This window comes from Hemiscyllium ocellatum, chromosome 24 (assembly GCF_020745735.1).
Source record: "Hemiscyllium ocellatum isolate sHemOce1 chromosome 24, sHemOce1.pat.X.cur, whole genome shotgun sequence".
Classification (NCBI taxonomy): Eukaryota; Metazoa; Chordata; class Chondrichthyes; order Orectolobiformes; family Hemiscylliidae; genus Hemiscyllium; species Hemiscyllium ocellatum.
The window spans coordinates 33598958-33616673 of NC_083424.1; the positions used below are offsets into that span (position 1 = coordinate 33598958).

The window sequence follows — 17716 nt, forward strand, 5'->3', positions numbered from 1 at the left end:
GGAGGCAGGGGCATTATGCCCTCTGCCTGCCCACTGCTGGCACAATTGTACCAGTTGTGGGTGGCCTGCCATCCTTTGAACAACTGAGGCCCTTATGTAGTCAATTAATAATCAATTAAGTGCCTCTTTCTACTGTCATGTTACATCTGATAAAACCCACTGGCTTGACTGTGGGTTCTGACTGGGGTCCTCCTGTTTGGGGCTATCCAATAATAGTTGTCACCCATGTATGTTAATGCCTTATGGTCCATTCACTATGTGAAGCCTTTCCATGTGATCCAGATGCATTGCTGCTTTTCATGAGGGGACTGCCTGCAATCTCTGCAGTGACCATCACTGCAGGTGGTGCTGCTGGGACTGAAGAGATGTCTGCTGTCTGATTAGTCAACAGCTCTTGGGACTTCATCACATGCAGCCAGAAGACACAAACTGGCAAAGTTAATAGTTAGCTGACCAGGAAATCTGGCTTTTTGGGTTGATGTGAGCAAGCTTACTCTGACCTCTGGGCCACTGCCTCCACAAAGGACTGGAGCAATGGTCACTTAATCCAGACATGATCAGGCCACCTCTACAGATAGGTTGAAATACACCAAGAAAATTCATGGAAATGATGTACAGTGATAAAGCAGATACATAGCAGATCCTTAACTTACTAAACCAATGACTACAATTGAATTTTGAATTAGTAACCCACAGCATTTTTTCAGTCGAAGTATGGAAAAATAAACACATAGCTATGAGAGCAAATTAAGTCCTGGGGCATTTTTTTCAGTTGCATAATGTTGCTGGTACTTAAGTTGACATTGTTCCCCTGATGCCTTACCTTCCAAAAAACATTATCAAATTCGGTTCCATGGAACTTCTCTGGAATTGCAGCTGATGACAGTTTAGGTCCTAGCAACGTCACAAACTCTTCAAAGTCCACCTGTCCATCACCTGAAGTCATAATACAGAGTTAGTACGGGATATTCTAAATTTGTGACACCACCTAACAAAAACATAAATTGAATCACATTGTACTCTTGTGTTAGCATTGGATAGTGACCTGGAGCTACAACGAATACTGTGTTCATCTCCCAGGAATGAAAACAGGGATTGAAGTCTCAGGCTTCTCTGTCATTTGCATTCACTCATTGAACAAAATGATATGTATGCTTAGAGATTTCTTCATGCCTGGAAAAGGGTGCAGTGAGTGTGCTGCAGGAGCTGGGGTTATCTGCACATTCCATTTACAGGTACTTGGATATAGAGCTCATATACGATGCTGTTTAATGGCTGTGTGTCAAATTATAGGGGGTGGACTAATGGAGACAGATGGGAAATAGGGCCTCTCTAGCTTCCGCTAAAGGTAACCAGGGCATGCACTCATATACATTGAGTTTGTCACTTCCCTACTGCAGTAGAGGCAAATTGAGTGACCTTCTGCAGCCTTTTGTTCATTCATCCCTGGAATATGGGTATCACCAGCTGAGCTGGCATTTGTTACCCATACCTAATTGCCCTTGAATTGCATGTCTTTATACACCATTTCAGAGAGCAATTAAGAGTCAATGCCACTGCTGTGGGTCTGGAGTCTAGGTCAGGATGACAGATTTCCTTCTCCAAAGGACATTGGTGAACCATGGATTTTGACAGTCATTACATGGTCACCATTTGACAAGCTTTTAATTCCAAATTTTTATTGAATTCAAATTTCACCATCTGTTTTGGTGTGACTTGAACCCAAGTACCCAAAACTGTGACTCTGGATTACTAGGAGAATGTGAGCACTGGAGATCAGAGTTGAAGAACTCTAGTCCAATGACATTAACACACTACCACTTTCCTGGAATCACACTAAAACATAAAATTGAAGGTCTCTGTGACTTTGACAGCCACGGGGCAAATCTTGGTTTGAGACTCCGGTTATGGCCATAACATCTCACACAGCCAAGTACGTTCCTTCTTGGTGGATTGCAAGCATTCACATTTTGCTCTCTGATGTACAGGACAAAATAGACTCAGGTGCCAACTTCCCACAAGAAGACCAGCCAGCAAATAACTATCAAATGGATGACCCTTTTTAAAAGCTCTGCTGCAAGGTTCTTGCTGTTAACACGGGTGGGGGGACCGACAAGCTTCTGAAAAGGCTCCTAAAACAAGCAGATGTTCCTTGTTGCATTGAAGGTTTTTAGTACATCTAGCGTGTGCCCTAGATACCTATAGATTCGCCCAATTCAGTGGGTGCTGCATTTCCTGCGTAGCACAGTCAGATGGGTACACTCTCCTATTTATGTCAGTATACTTAGAACAGTTGCTATCAAATTTCTAGGCCGTTACTTTGAAGAGGAGAATTTATTGTCATATTAAACCCTGGAATACAGGAAGATAGAATGACTTTCATCAAACGCTGATTTATAACTAGTAATCATAAAGCTGTATTAAGAGTGGGGTTGCCAATGCCTATGGTAGTCTAGCTTACCTTTTGATTTGAAAGGACCTTTGAAATGAGAGAAAGCAAGCAAGAAAATTAAATGCAATGATGAGAGATCATCAATACCTCCAATATTTCTAATTCCAGAATGGTATCAATGATCATTAGAAATGTTTTCATTGTTTCTGAATATGTTACAATGATGGAAATAAATGACATTTACTGGCATATTAACATTTTATCAGTATTTGTTGTAACAATGATAATGCAATGGTAATTATGCATTCAACTTGCACTCTTATATAATTTAGCAAGTTACTATACTGGATCGCTGCAGCTTCTGAAAAATACATTGCCGTGAGTTACATGTTAGTACATATATTACGTGCAATTTGGGGAAGGTTTGAACTAATTTGACAGGAGGTGGAGGAAGGGAACAAGAACAAATATGGGACCGAAGATGAGTAAGAAGAATCTTTCATTGTACATGGAAGAATTTGGTCTCAACCACTGTGTCCCTAGTCTAAGTTGTACTGGATATGTAGCCAATGTGAACTTCATGGGGGATTTTGGCTGGCATGCACTCTTGTGGTGGCTAAAGTAAGTGTTAAGTCTATAAAGGCTTTATTTAGCCTTTCATTTTACCATACCATATCTTTGCCATAGGAATTGTGCAATCAAAGAAAAAAAAACTTCCTTTTCAGCAAGCACATGTCAAAAACAGACAGAAAATGCAAGGAGCAGAAATTTTGAGCCAACAATTTATCCAAAACTCAGTCATCTTCAGTATCCTGACCTATATGCAACAGAACCTAGCGGGCGTAGATTAGCATCATTTACATACCCACCAGAATCCTACCAATCAGCTCAGATGACGAACAAGATCATCCTTTGAGAAAAGGTGATCAAGGAATTTTCAATGCTTCTACAGGATTATGTCCCTGTCAATTTGATTCAGTTCAATCTTTATCATCTTAACAGCAGCAGTCTGACTCACATGCTAGCTCTCTAGCCTCAACAATAAATGTTTGTTGATTGAGTGCCAATAACATAGATCAAGCATTTGACCTTGGCCAACATTCCAGTGCATTATCCAGTGTTTGGTTGTTAGATGTGCTTTGAACATAGGATGTGCCAAATTGAAATAGAACATAGAACATAGAAAAATACAGCACAGTACAGAACCTTCGGCCCTCGATGTTGCGCCGACCGAAGCCTACCTAACCTACACTAGCCCAATAACCTCCATATGCTTATCCAATGTCAAATGATAGTCAAGGTGGATGCAAAATATACAACTGTTGCACTGGCCAACAATCTTTCCTCAATCAACATACTTGAATTTCATTTGCTGCTTTTTGTATCAAACTGCATACCCATTGGCTGTGCATTTATCTTCATAACACCAATACTATACTGCAAAGGTAGGTTGGCGGATGTTTGCAATGTCTGGAGAGATGCATCAGGCGCCACGTAAACGAATTCTAATTCTGGTCAACTCCCATCAATACAGTGCTGCTATGTTACTAAAAAAAGATACACAGCATTATAGAAATAACATACTGATAATTACATTACATACAGATAAATAATTAAAATACCTACGTTGGAGTATGGATACAAGAATTTTACTTCCTCCCCAACCATCCCAAAGAATGACAGAGCTTTGACAAAGACCCTGATTCTACTGGGTTTCCACCCTATTTAGGTTATACCCTATATTCCAGACAGCAGGAAAGTTTTTAAGGGGACTTCATCCCCCTTAAAAGCAGATTAAAAGGTAAAAGACATAGCATATTCCAGAACGCACACCTGAATATGCACTGATTGTGTAAATCTGAAAGAAGTAACCCTGCTTAGTTAGGTCACTAGCAACTATGATTTATCAACATGACAAATTTATATCAGAATTTGAGAAGAAATGTTAATGTTCCCTCCCACTAATTGGCATTTAGGCTGCTACTTATCACATGCCTGGAAAATCATCATAAAACCCCATCAGCGTATCTTAAAATTACCAACACATCTGCAGTTGAGAATCTCATGATGCTTATATCTAACGATCATCTTTGGAATTGATTGTGAACAGGAGTACAAATCTGAATTGCTAATGTAACATTGAACCTGCTCATGAATGTTATTTAAACTGACTTCTGTGCAGATAGCACTTGCCTCAAACTGACCATTATATAACATTGTTAACAATTTTACATGGAACTTGTAGGAAGCTTTCGTACAGCTCATGGGTATTTGTGCAGAACTGCAGCAACTAACTAGGATCAATTTAGAGAAGTGAGTGACAACACAAGCAGTTACTGGATACTATTATTAGTATCACAGAGCTTTTCATGCTTCAGGTTCAAGTCTATGGGGTTATTTTGTAGGTGGTGAAATCTACCAACGTGATTATGACTATTTTAACAAATCTTTGGAATACCTTGTGATAATTATTGAATATTTACTCACAATAAGAGGTCACAACTTTAAAATAACTGCAGGCATTAGGCAGGAATGTGAAGTCAAAAATGATAATGCAAAATAATCTAATTAGGCAAAATTCAGATTATTCAAAGAAGCCAATTTTGGTTCAAAGAGATTTCTCTTTTGCACATGAACACGCAGAACAAAATGATCCTTCATGATTCAGCACGGCAGATGTTTGACTTTTAACATGAGAAATCATACAGTTCGATGTCTAAGTTCTTGCCAGTCTAGTGGTAGATGTTTGTCAAAGTCTCTAGTAGTGTCCTGGACTCTTTATTATTTAGATTTCAAATTACCATTGGGAAGGATTCGAAATGTACCTGAAGCTGGATCCTCAGTGCGTAGCACAGTTAATGGGGAACAAAAACATTTGTGAATAGCAAAAATCATCTTTGCTATTATTAATTCACACTAAACACCACGATCCTTTTTTTTAGATTAGATTGCCTACAGTGTGGAAACAGGCCTTTCAGCCCAACCAGTCCTCACTGACCCACCAAAGAGTAACCCACCCAGACCCATTTCCCTCTGAGGAGAAAGTGAGGCTTGCAGATGCTGCAGATCAGAGCTGAAAATGTGTTGCTGGAAAAGCGCAGCAGGTCAGGCATCATCAAAGGAGCAGGAGAATCGATGATTCGGGCATGAGCCCTTCTTCAGGAATGAGGAAAGTGTGTCCAGCAGGCTAAGATAAAAGGTAGGGAGAAGGGACTTGGGGGACGGGCATTGGAAATGCAATAGGTGGAAGGAGGTCAAGGTGAGGGTGATAGGCCGGAGTGGGGATGAGGGCGGAGAGGTCAGGAAGAAGATTGCAGGTTAGGAAGGCAGTGCTGAGTTCGAGGGATTTGACTGAGACAAGGTGAGGGGAGGAGAAATGAGGTAACTGGAGAAATCTAGGTTCATCCCTTGTGGTTGGAGGGTTCCTAGGCGGAAGATGAGGCGCTCTTCCTCCAGCCGTCGTGTTGCTATGGTCTGGCAATGGCAGAGTGGGAGGGGGAGTTGAAGTGTTGAGCCACGGGGTGGTTGGGTTGGTTGGTCCGGGTGTCCCAGAGGTGTTCCCTGAAACGTTCTGCAAGTAGGCAGCCTGTCTCCCCAATATAGAGGAGGCCACATTGGGTGCAGCGGATGTAGTAAATGGTGTGTGTGGAGGTGCAGGTGAACTTGTGGCGGATATGGAAGGATCCCTTGGGGCCTTGGACGGAAGTAAGGGGGGAAGTGTGGGTGCAAGTTTTGCATTTCTTGAGGTTGCAGGGGAAGGTGCCGGGAGTGGAGGTTGGGTTGGTGGGGGGTGTGGACCTGACGAGGGAGTCACGGAGGGAGTGGTCTTTTCAGAATGCTGATAGGGGAGGGGAGGGAAATATATCTCTGGTAGTGGGGTCGATTTGGAGGTGGCGGAAATGACGACGGATGATACAATGTATGTGGAGGTTGGTGGGGTGGTAGGTGAGGACCAGTGGGGTTCTGTCCTGGTGGTGATTAGAGGGGCGGGGCTCAAGGGCGGAGGAGCGGAAAGTGGAGGAGATGCGATGGAGGGCACCGTCGATCACGTCTGGGGGGAAATTGCGGTCTTTGAAGAAGGAGGCCATTTGGGTTGTACGGTATTGGAACTGGTCCTCCTGGGAGCAGATACGGCGGAGACGAAGGAATTGGGAGTATGGGATGGCGTTTTTACAGGGGGCAGGGTGGGAGGAGGTGTAATCTAGGTAGCTGTGGGAGTCAGTCGGTTTGTAGTAAATGTCCGTGTTGATTCGGTCGCCCAAGATAGAAATGGAAAGGTCTAGGAAGGGGAGGGAGGAGTCTGCGACAGTTCAGGTAAATTTGAGGTCGGGGTGGAAGGTGTTAGTAAAGTGGATAAACTGTTCAACCTCCTCGTGGGAGCATGAGGCAGTGCCGATACAGTCATCGATGTAGTGGAGGAAAAGGTCGGGGGTGTTGCCAGTGTAGCTGCGGAAGATGGACTGTTCCACATATCCTACAAAGAGGCAGGCATAGCTGGGGCCCATGCGGGTGCCCATGGCTACTCCTTTGGTTTGGAGGAAGTGGAAGGATTGGAAAGAGAAGTTGCTCAGGCTGAGGACCAGTTCAGTCAGTCGAAGGAGGGTGTCAGTGGAAGGGTACTGGTTGGTGCGGTGGGAAAGGAAGAAGCGGAGGGCTTTGAGTCCTTCGTGATGGGGGATGGATGTGTACAGGGACTGGATGTCCATGGTAAAGATAAGGCATCAGGGACCGGGAAAGCAAAAATCATGGAGGAGGTGGAGGGCGTGGGTGATGTCTCGAACGTATGTGGGGAGTTCTTGGATTAAGGGGGACAGGATCGTGTCGAGGTATGCAGAGATGAGTTCTGTGGGGCAGGAGCAGGCTGAGACAATGGGTCGGCTGGGGCAGTCAGGTTTGTGGAATTTGGGCAGGAGGTAAAAACAGGCGGTGCGGGGTTGTGGGACTATGACGTTAGAGGCGGTGGATGGGAGATTCTCTGAGGTACTGAGGTTATGGATGGTCTGGGAGATGATGGTTTGGTGGTGGGAGATGGGGTCATGGTCAAGGGGGCAGTAGGAGGAGGTGTCTGCGAGCTGGCGTTTAGCCTCAGCGGAGTAGAGATTGGTGCGCCAAACTACTAGCACGCCTCCCTTTCCAATCCTCCCACTTCCTCCAAACCAAAGGAGTAGCCATGGGCACCCGCATGGGCCCAAGCTATGCCTGCCTCTTGGTAGGATATGTAGAACAGTCCATCTTCCACAGCTACACTGGCACCACCCCCCACCTTTTCCTCCACTACATCGATGACTGTATCGGTGCTGCCTCGTGCTCCCATGAGGAGGTTGAACAGTTCATCCACTTTATCAACTCCTTCCACCCCGACCTCAAATTTACCTGGACCGTCTCAGACTCCTCCCTCCCCTTCCTAGACCTTTCCATTTCTATCTTGGGCGACCGAATCAACACGGACATTTACTACAAACTGACCGACTCCCACAGCTACCTGGACTACACCTCCTCCCACCCCGCCCCCTGTAAAAATGCCATCCCATATTCCCAATTTCTTTGTCTCCATCGCATCTGCTCCCAGGAGGACCAGTTCCAATACCGTACAACCCAAATGGCCTCCTTCTTCAAAGACCGCAATTACCCCCCAGATGTGATCGACAATGCCCTCCACCGCATCTCCTCCACTTCCCGCTCCTCTGCCCTTGAGCCCCCCCCTCCAATCGCCACCAGGACAGAACCCCACTGGTCCTCACCTACCCCACCAACCTCCACATACATTACGTCATCCGTCGCCATTTCTGCCACCTCCAAGCGGACCCCACCACCAGGGATATATTTCCCTCCCCTCCCCTGTCAGCGTTCCGAAAAGACCACTCCCTCCGTGACTCCCTCGTCAGGTCCACACCCCCCACCAACCCAACCTCCACTCCTGGCACCTTCCCCTGCAACTGTAAGAAATGCAAAACTTGCGCCCACACCTCCCCCCTTTCTTCCCTCCAAGGCCCCAAGGGATCCTTCCATATCCGCCACAAATTTACCTGTACCTCCACACACATCATCTATTGCATCCACTGCACCCGATGTGGCCTCCTCTATATTGGGGAGACAGGCCGCCTACTTGCGGAATGCTTCAGGGAACACCTTTGGGACACCCGGACCAACCAACCCAACCACCCTGTGGCTCAACACTTCAACTCCCCCTCCCACTCCACCAAGGACATGCAGGTCCTTGGACTCCTCCATCCCCAGACCATAGCAACACGACGGCTGGAGGAAGAACACCTCATCTTCCACCTAGGAACCCTCCAACCACAAGGGATGAAACTAGATTTCTCCAGTTTCCTCATTTCCCCTCCCCCCAGCTTGTCTCAGTCAAATCCCTCGAACTCAGCACTGCCTTCCTAACCTGCAATCTTCTTCCTGACCTCTACGCCCTCATCCCCACTCCGGCCTATCACCCTCACCTTGACCTCCTTTTACTTATCGCATTTCCAACGCCCCTCCCCCAAGTCCCTTCTCCCTATCTTTTATCTTAGCCTGCTGGACACACTTTCCTCATTCCTGAAGAAGGGCTCATGCCCGAAACGTCGATTCTCCTGCTCTTTGGATGCTGCCTGACCTGCTGCGCTTTTCCAGCAACACATTTTCAGCCCATTTCCCTCTGAGTAATGCACCTATCCCTATGGGCAATTTAGCATGGCCAATTCACCTGACCTGCACATCTTTGGGCTGTGGGAGAAAACCGAAGCACCAGGAGGAACTGGGAACAGAAAATACTAGTGAACACTTTACCTTAACTTGCAGCCAGTAGATCTTTCTATTTAGTATATCCGTTCCATCTTTGGTGAATTTTAATGAAGGTAGATAAAGCAATTATTGCACTTCAGAGACAGTACATTAGACTCAAATAATGCCTGTTCATGGATAGAGAAACAAGAACTAGAAAATGTGTTGCTGGTTAAAGCACAGCAGGTCAGGCAGCATCCAAGGAACAGGAAATTCGACGTTTGGGGCCAGAGCCCTTCATCCTGATGAAGGGCTCTGGCCCGAAACGTCGAATTTCCTGTTCCTTGGATGCTGCCTGACCTGCTGTGCTTTAACCAGCAACACATTTTCAGCTCTGATCTCCAGCATCTGCAGACCTCACTTTTTAAACAAGAACTAGAGTAAAGATCTTCTAATTTATGTCAACAATTGTGGAAGAATGTCTCTGCTTAGTATATTCAATCACATTGCAAATGTGCTCTTTTGTGAAAATTTCCATTTTTCTCTACTTTTAATAAAATTGTTTCTGTATTTCTAAAGAAAGGGTTTATAATTTCACTCACCCAAATGAGCCCTGGGGTGAAATTTTCCCGTTTGCAATTAAAGTGATTTGTTGAATAAGATTCATAGCATCTGGTCAGCCAAGACTCACAGGTGACTGTTCTCATTCAATCTTCCACTTGTCACTTCATTAATTATTCAGCTGGGCTCTGAGGTGCGTTTCTTGTGGAATTGTGCTATAAGAGAGGCCGAAGTATTCACTGCTGGTTGCAGTGTTCACATCATTGCTGACATCTCTAAAGCCCAGTAGCACACCACTTCAGATTGTGCACATCAGGAACCACCTCTCACAAGGTGGTTTTCCATTGTTATTACTAAACCAAGAAAGCCCTAGAAAGGAAACCGTGCTTCATGTTTCGCGGGCAGGGAACTGGAGGTGATGGTGGAGATGATGGTTACTATTTAACCAGCTGCTGGAGGCCACACTAGCAATGTAGCCAGGCTGGACCCAGATAGAGAATTGGGTCCAAGCATTGCCCTGGGTGTTTTGGACTAGGCCAGACCACTCTAAACATCCTTAAGCAGGCAGCCCAGACCATTACTTTGCAATTTGTTTCGGTAAATGTGCAGTGAAAATTACCCAGGTTAAGTTAGCGAGGTTGATTCCTAGGTTTAAAACAGACAAAAAATTTATTCACAAAATTACATAATGAAACACGAAGAATAGAATAAAGAACCCCTACAGAACTCAGTCTATCTAGAGTTAAGTATACTGTTCCAAATATACACAACACTCCCAATCAGCAAATCCTCTTTAAAACATAGTACAAAAAAGGGTCAGATGCTTACAGGTTAGAAGGGCAAAAGAGAGAGTTTCCACACACCTCACTGTTGAACTCCCAACCAGTTCTGGATTGAACTAAACTGCTCAGCTAGAGAGCTGACCTCTCCCCTTTCATTCTACAGATCAATTCTAAAACATGACCACTTGGCCTGAAGACTCATCTGTTTACATACAAACAAAAGCCCTCTCAGAATCCTTTTCATCTCTGTATCAAACCAGTCTGATTGGAGCCCGGCCTGGTTTATTGACCCTCTGAAAGAATCAAGGGCAGAGTATCCTTGAGCCAAGGAACAGCTTTTAGAGAATAAAAAAGGACGAGCTTTGTGACACCGGGTTAAAGGTCAATATGATCTGTGATGATGATCAGTGCTCTGCTAGGGTAGATGCCACCATTTTGCACTCACTGGGAAATAGGAATTATAGGTTCTGCTTTAAGTGGCTTTGCCTGATTACAGTTGCTTTGCTGACAATGACAAGAAGATAATTATTACACACAATGGGTGCTCTTAATTGCTAGAGATCAAGATTTGAAATAATTCCTTGACTTTCAATAGGATTACCATTGCTGGAACACCCAATATCGACATCCTGAGCTTTATCATTGATCAGGAACTGAGCTGGAGTTGCCTTATAAATACTGAGGCTACAGGAGCAGGTCAGAATTTATGAATACTGCAGCAATAAACTCGGCTCCTGACTCCCAGAAACCTGTCCACCATCTACAAGGCACAAGTCAGGAGTATGATTGATTGCCCTCCGCTTGCCAGGATGAGTGAAGCTCTGAAAATACTCAAGAAGCTAGATACCTTCCAGGTCAATGCAGCCCACATCCACAAACATCACTCCATCTACCACTGTCATCCACAAGATACACTACAGAAATTCACCAAGCCTTCTTAGATGTATTTCTAAATCCATGACAGCGCCAAAAGACGGCAACATCATGGGAATACAACCACTTTCAAGTTCTCCTCTAACCTACTCACCACCCTGACTTGAAAATATAATGCTTTCAGGATCGCTGTGTTAAAAATCCTGCAACTCCCTTCCTATCAGCACTTCTGGCAAATGGACTGCATTAGTTCATGAAGGCAACTCACTACAACCTACAGTAGATGGGTAATAAATGTTTGCCCACCAGCAAAGCCCAGTTATTTTCTAATCAACCTATCCACAAATGTTATAACACACCTCAAGAGCTGATGGTACTAGAACCCAGGACTTCTGGCTCAGAAGTAGGGACACTACCACTGCACCATATGAAACTGCTTTCCACAACCTTTCTAGATATCTGTTAGATAATAATAATGGATTGCTATTCTAAATTTGAAATAAATTATTCGGTGGGATTTAAATAAGCTGAGTCATCACCATGATTGCCCACACCAAAAAAAAATGTATTTAGATAACATCTTTCATGATTGTACCCTCAGAATACTTCATGGCCAATAAAGTACACACTTTAATAGGATAGGAATCAGGACAGCCTATTTATACACAACAGGCTCTCACAAACAGCAATGTGACAATATTCAGATAAGCTGTTTGCATGATGCAGGTTGAGGAAGAAGGATTGGTCATCACAACAATAATATTCCCCTGTTCTTCTTAGAAGTTACAGCCATAAGATTCATCTTACCTGAGAGGGTTGATAAAATCTCATCTGAAAGACAGCACCACTAACGGTGCAGCATTTCGACACTGCACTACAGTGTCAGCTTGATATTTGTGCTCTAATTCTGGACTGGACTAAGTTCTAAATTGTCCAACACCTAGCAAAATTTATGGTGCTGTCTTCCATTATATTTGCTCATCCACATTCATTCTTGTTGATGTACAGTGGCTCCCCAATGCATTTCAGATTTTTGTGTCCAAATCCCTCTGTGGCCTTACTTTATTCAAATTTCTATCAGATTCAGCACCCTTCATTTATCTGGCATGACCTCCCTTGATCCCACCAGCACCCAGCCTTCAGCTCTATTGTTGAATGATTCCTTCTAAAAGCCTTCCATTTCTTCAGTTCTCTATCCAACTTAAAAAATGTTATTCAAGCTAGACCTTTTAATCAAACTACGGATTGAACTCCAAATTCCACTCTTCATAGTTTAACATTAATTTCCTGACCATCTCATTTGTGGAGTTCTATGTGATTTTCTTTAACTATGTATTGAAGATGCTTAATAAATGAAACAACAGATTGTTCTACTTTAACGCACATTTCGTTAATGTGAATGCACTGCAATGCGATTGATGAATTGTTGACCTGTTAAGGCACAAGAGAAAGATTTATAAAATGGGTGGCACAGTGGTTAGCACTGCTGCCTCACAGCGCCAGAGACCTGAGTTCAATTCCCGGCTCAGGTGACTGACTGTGTGGAGTTTGCATATTCTCCCCGTGTCTGCGTGGGTTTCCTCTGGGGGCTCTGGTTTCCTCCCACAGTCCAAAAATGTGCAGATTAGGTGAATTGGCCATGCTAAATTGCCCGTAGTGTTAGGTGTAGGGGAATGGGTCTGGGTCGGTGTGGACTTATTGAGCCGAAGGGCCTGTTTGCACACTGTAAGTAATCTAATCCAAAAAAAATTTGATCTGAAATTGAATTTTTGATGGAAACCTACCAAAAGAAAATAATAAAGACACAATATTCATAAATAGAAAGATTAAGAATTTTTTTTTTTCAAATGTACTTATGTTCTAGTTGTTACATGGTATTTATTGAGGCCAAAGACTGAAATAGTTACACGCTTGAAAGTCAAACTTCACGTGGCATTCAGAGGTTTGCAATATTTTTCCTCCATTCTGCATTAAGTTGGAAGATGGTGCTCGATTGCTATATTTTTCAATCTGAACTGTGACTGGAATTAGAATAATCTTAAATAGGTATATGGGATAAAAGATTAAAATTTAAACAACCAAGGAAACACTACAGCTTTCGATACATGTAGCATAAATTCGGAGGGAAACAGATATTTAGTGAACAGTTCGCAGCATACAATTTTACTACTTCCAGCAACTGTTCCACATATTGAGATCTCTTATTTGCAATTAACTGTAACCCAATTCTAATGAAAAGCATTGCAATACCTCTCCCTACGGTAGCTAATAATGAATCCAATTACATCATAATTAGATTACTTAGCCAATGAATTGTGGTGATTTTTAGAAATAATATGGTGCTGCAGCACATTGTCTGCTGTATTGTGCTGCGGTTTTCTACTTAACGTAGAAGAAGCTAGAATATTGAAAGGAGTATACAAGGTGAGAACGTGGTCACATGCCAACTAGTTTATTCTTCAGAAAAGAAAATGAGCAATAACAATATGACTAATTTGTGTCAATTGTAGCAAATTGCAGTTTATAATTAGTTTCAAACAATGCATGAAAAAAACTGTTTAGTGAGATGTAGGCATTGCTGGTTAAGCTAGCTTTTATTACCCACGAGAAAGAGATAAGCCAACTTGAGCCACTCCAGTCCTTATGGGAAAGTACACCCACAGTCTTATCAGAAGGGGAAATGCAGGACTTTGATCCAGCAACACTGAAGGAACAGCGATATAGTTCTTAGTCAGCATAGTGTGCAGCTTGTATTCATATAACCGCGGAATCACGTACGGGTCATTCTTCTATAACACACATTTCGTTTACGCAAATTCACTGTAACACATTTAACGAATTGGGGACACTGTTTCTAAACCACAAACTTTTACAACGTGTGTTAGCTGTAATGAAATTATATCACCAACACTTTAAGTGCTGTCTCTAATATGCAACCATTGTATTATAAAAGAACTACCTACTGTTGTTTTGCATGACCATAGTAAATAATAACTATAAAACATTCTAAATATCAATAGTTTTAAATATTTAGGCTTTGGAATTTTTATTATTCTGTTCATTGCAACTTAATGAAAATTGGCTAGACCAATGCTAAAGAACACAGAGCATCAAACTTTAAACTGAGTTTCGGCAATTTATTTCCTCTCGTGTAAAAGCATTACAATAGAAGCTGACTCCACGTACAAAACCAATGAGTAAATTAGATTAGATTCCCTACAGTGTGGAAACAGGCCCTTCGGCCCAACAAGTCCACACCGACCCACCGAAGCGTAACCCAGCCAGACCCATTCCCCTAAATTTACCTCTTCACCTAACACTACGGGCAATTTAGCATGGCCAATTCACCTAACCTGCACATTTTTTGGATTGTGGGAGGAGACCGAAGCACCTGGAGGAAACCCACGCAGACATGGGGAGAATGTGCAAACTCCACACAGTCAGTCGCCTGAGGCAGGAATTGAACCTGGGTCTCTGGCGCTGTGAGGCAACAGTGCTAACCACTGTGCCACCGTGCCGCCCACAAATTAATCAGCATTGTGACTTTTCACTAATTGCGCCCATTTGCAGGCCTTTTAAAGGGTGGGGTGAAGATGGTTCATAAACTGAATTTTGCCCTTTTAGGTGCAAAGATGCAAATATATTGTAATAACTTCACAGAAGCCAGTATCCTGTCACAAAGTCATCCTTTATTTACATGTGCATAGTACTTGACACTGGTCTGGCATCCTCAGGGCTAGTTCTCAGAATGAATAGAACCTCTGACTCTCCTGTTTATATCTGTCAGCCCGGGCTCCCTGATTGGACCAGGTTAACAGCCCCAATCAGAGAACTCATATTCTATGAAATCTACCTGGCTGACCTTGTTACAATCAGTGCATATTTAGTTATGAAAACTGTGTAATTGTTTTCAATTTAAAAGAAACTGACTACCGTACAGAGGCCTTAAAATCATGCTCAATTTAAAATTGAGTTACATGGTCAGGCTAGATTCTGATTTAAAATGCTTTTGTTGGTGAGAAACCATTTATCATATATACTATTAAAACTCCAGCAAATTACCACTCATGAAAGGCATCAAATTCTTAATGCAAATATAGGAGAAAGTGAGGACGGCAGATGCTGGAGATCAGAGTCAAGAAAAGCACAGCAGGTCAGGTAGCATCCCAGGAGCAGAAGAATCGACGTTTTGGGCATAAGCCCTTCCAAAATATCAATTCTCCTGTTCCTCAGATGCTGCCTGACCTGCTGTGCTTGCCCAGCACCGTATTTAATGCAAAATACATATTTTTAAAAAACATTTATAAAACACTGAGCAGATTTAGGCAGTTTTTGCATTTGGTGGTTTGCAAATAAATTTAAGCAGAATGTTGAGAGAGAAATATACTTCTCAAAATTAGTGCAATTTCAGATAATACTTGGATTGTGCCTAAAGCAAAAATTTCAAATGCTGAAGGTCCACTGCATTTTGGACAGTAGAACAAAATTAAGCATTTCAACTGTTGCCTGACTGTAGCAATTAAAGAAAAGTAGCCAATTAATGGAACAAGGTATTACAAAGAATTGATTGATCTCCCAAAGTGTTTTGCTGTCACATCCAGTATTCCATGATAATTTTTAATAGCGAAGTGGATACATTTGGAAAGGGAATTTAAAAGAGCGTAAGCAATTTGTAGTGAAGCAGGAGTAAAGTGGATAACTCTTCTAGAAAGGACATGTACTGACACGATGAACTTAATGGTGTCTTGCGCAGTGAACTACAATGAATTCATTCTATAAACTGGAAATACATTATAGTAACCTGTTTAGGATTGTATTGTAATTTTGAATCAAAATAGTTTAGCACTGAAGGAGATATTTCAAATGATCAAGGTCCATTCAAAGAACAGCTGCAAATGTGTTGCTGGTCAAAGCACAGCAGGCCAGGCAGCATCTCATTCTATTTGTTTCCTCTCCTAGACCTGTCCTCAGGGTCCTCCAGTTCCGTCTCCTTCAAGAATTTACTTCCTTCCCTTTTGAAAGCTACCGTTCAACATATTAGTAAGGCGGCACGGTGGCACAGTGGTTAGCACTGCTGCCTCACAGCGCCTGTAGACCCGAGTTCAATTCCCGACTCAGGCGACTGACTGTGTGGAGTTTGCACGTTCTCCCCGTGTCTGCGTGGGTTTCCTCTGGGTGCTCCGGTTTCCTCCCACAGTCCAAAGATGTGCGGGTCAGGTGAATTGGCCATGCTAAATTGCCCGTAGTGTTAGGTAAGGGGTAAATGTAGGGGTATGGGTGGGTTGCGCTTCAGCGGGTCGGTGTGGACTTGTTGGGCCGAAGGGCCTGTTTCCACACTGTAAGTCTAATCTAATCTAAGGCATTCCAAATCCTAACCACACACTGCACAAATTCTTTTCCTTATGCTATCTTATTTTTTGCCAATCACCTTAAATTGGCATCTTCTGTTGTCTCTTCTGCCATTGGAAACAATTCCATTTTATTTACTTTAGCTAAGTTTTAAACACTTCTATCAACTCTGATCTTAACCTTCATCTGTCTATTCTGATAAAAATATTCCTCATTACAGGAATTATTCTAGTTAAACCATTCCATATCCTATCCCAAGCTTTCACATCTTTCTTCATAAGACACAGTCAGCAGTTGGGTCTTCATCAGTATTTTATTCATATTTAGCATAACTTCCAGAATTTTGTACTCTATGCCTCTATTTACAAGGATCCCATATGCGTCATTATATGCTTTGTTAACCTATCTTTCCAACTTCAAGAAACCACACACAAGAAACCATGTGTCTGTGGGGTGGCATGGTGGCTTAGTGATTAGCACTGCTGCCTCACAGTGCCAGAGACCCCAGTTCAATTCCAACCTCGGGAGACCGTCTGTGTGGCATTTGCACATTCTCCCTGTGTTTACATGGATTTCCTCTGGGTCTTCCAGTTTCCTCCTACAGTCTAAAGGTATGCAGGTTTGGGTGGATTGGCCATGCTAAATTGCCCATAGAGTTCAGAGATGTGTAGGTTAGGTAAATTAGTCAGGGGAAAGTAGGATACTAGGGAAGCAGAATGCGTCTGGGTGTGATACTCTTCAGAGGGTTGGTGTGGACTTGTTGGGCTAAATGGCCTGTTTCCACACTGTAGGAATTCTATGAAATTAGCAGCCCTTAAAAATTGTACCATTCTGTTTGTATTGCCATTCCTCATTCTTCCTACCAAAATGGACCACCTTCCAATGTTAATGTTTTGTGTTTTATCTGACATGTGTTTGCACATTCCACCAGCCAGCCTATGTCCTCATGAGCTCCATTGCTAACTTTCTCGCAGCTTACAACACTTCTGTCTTTAACATCATCTGCACCTTTTGAATTTGTGCCCTGAACCCCCAAGTTCAAGTC

At 43.1% G+C, this 17716-nt stretch overlaps 1 protein-coding gene across 1 annotated transcript in view; it reads right to left on the reverse strand.

The window, feature by feature from the left end:
• LOC132827357 (calcium-binding protein 7) overlaps nt 1-17716 on the reverse strand; it is a 62959-nt gene that overhangs the window by 24066 nt on the left and 21177 nt on the right. The window contains exon 3 of the mRNA XM_060844012.1: nt 824-936. Coding sequence (XP_060699995.1) covers nt 824-936 — 113 coding nt within the window. The remainder of the gene's footprint in view (nt 1-823; nt 937-17716) is intronic.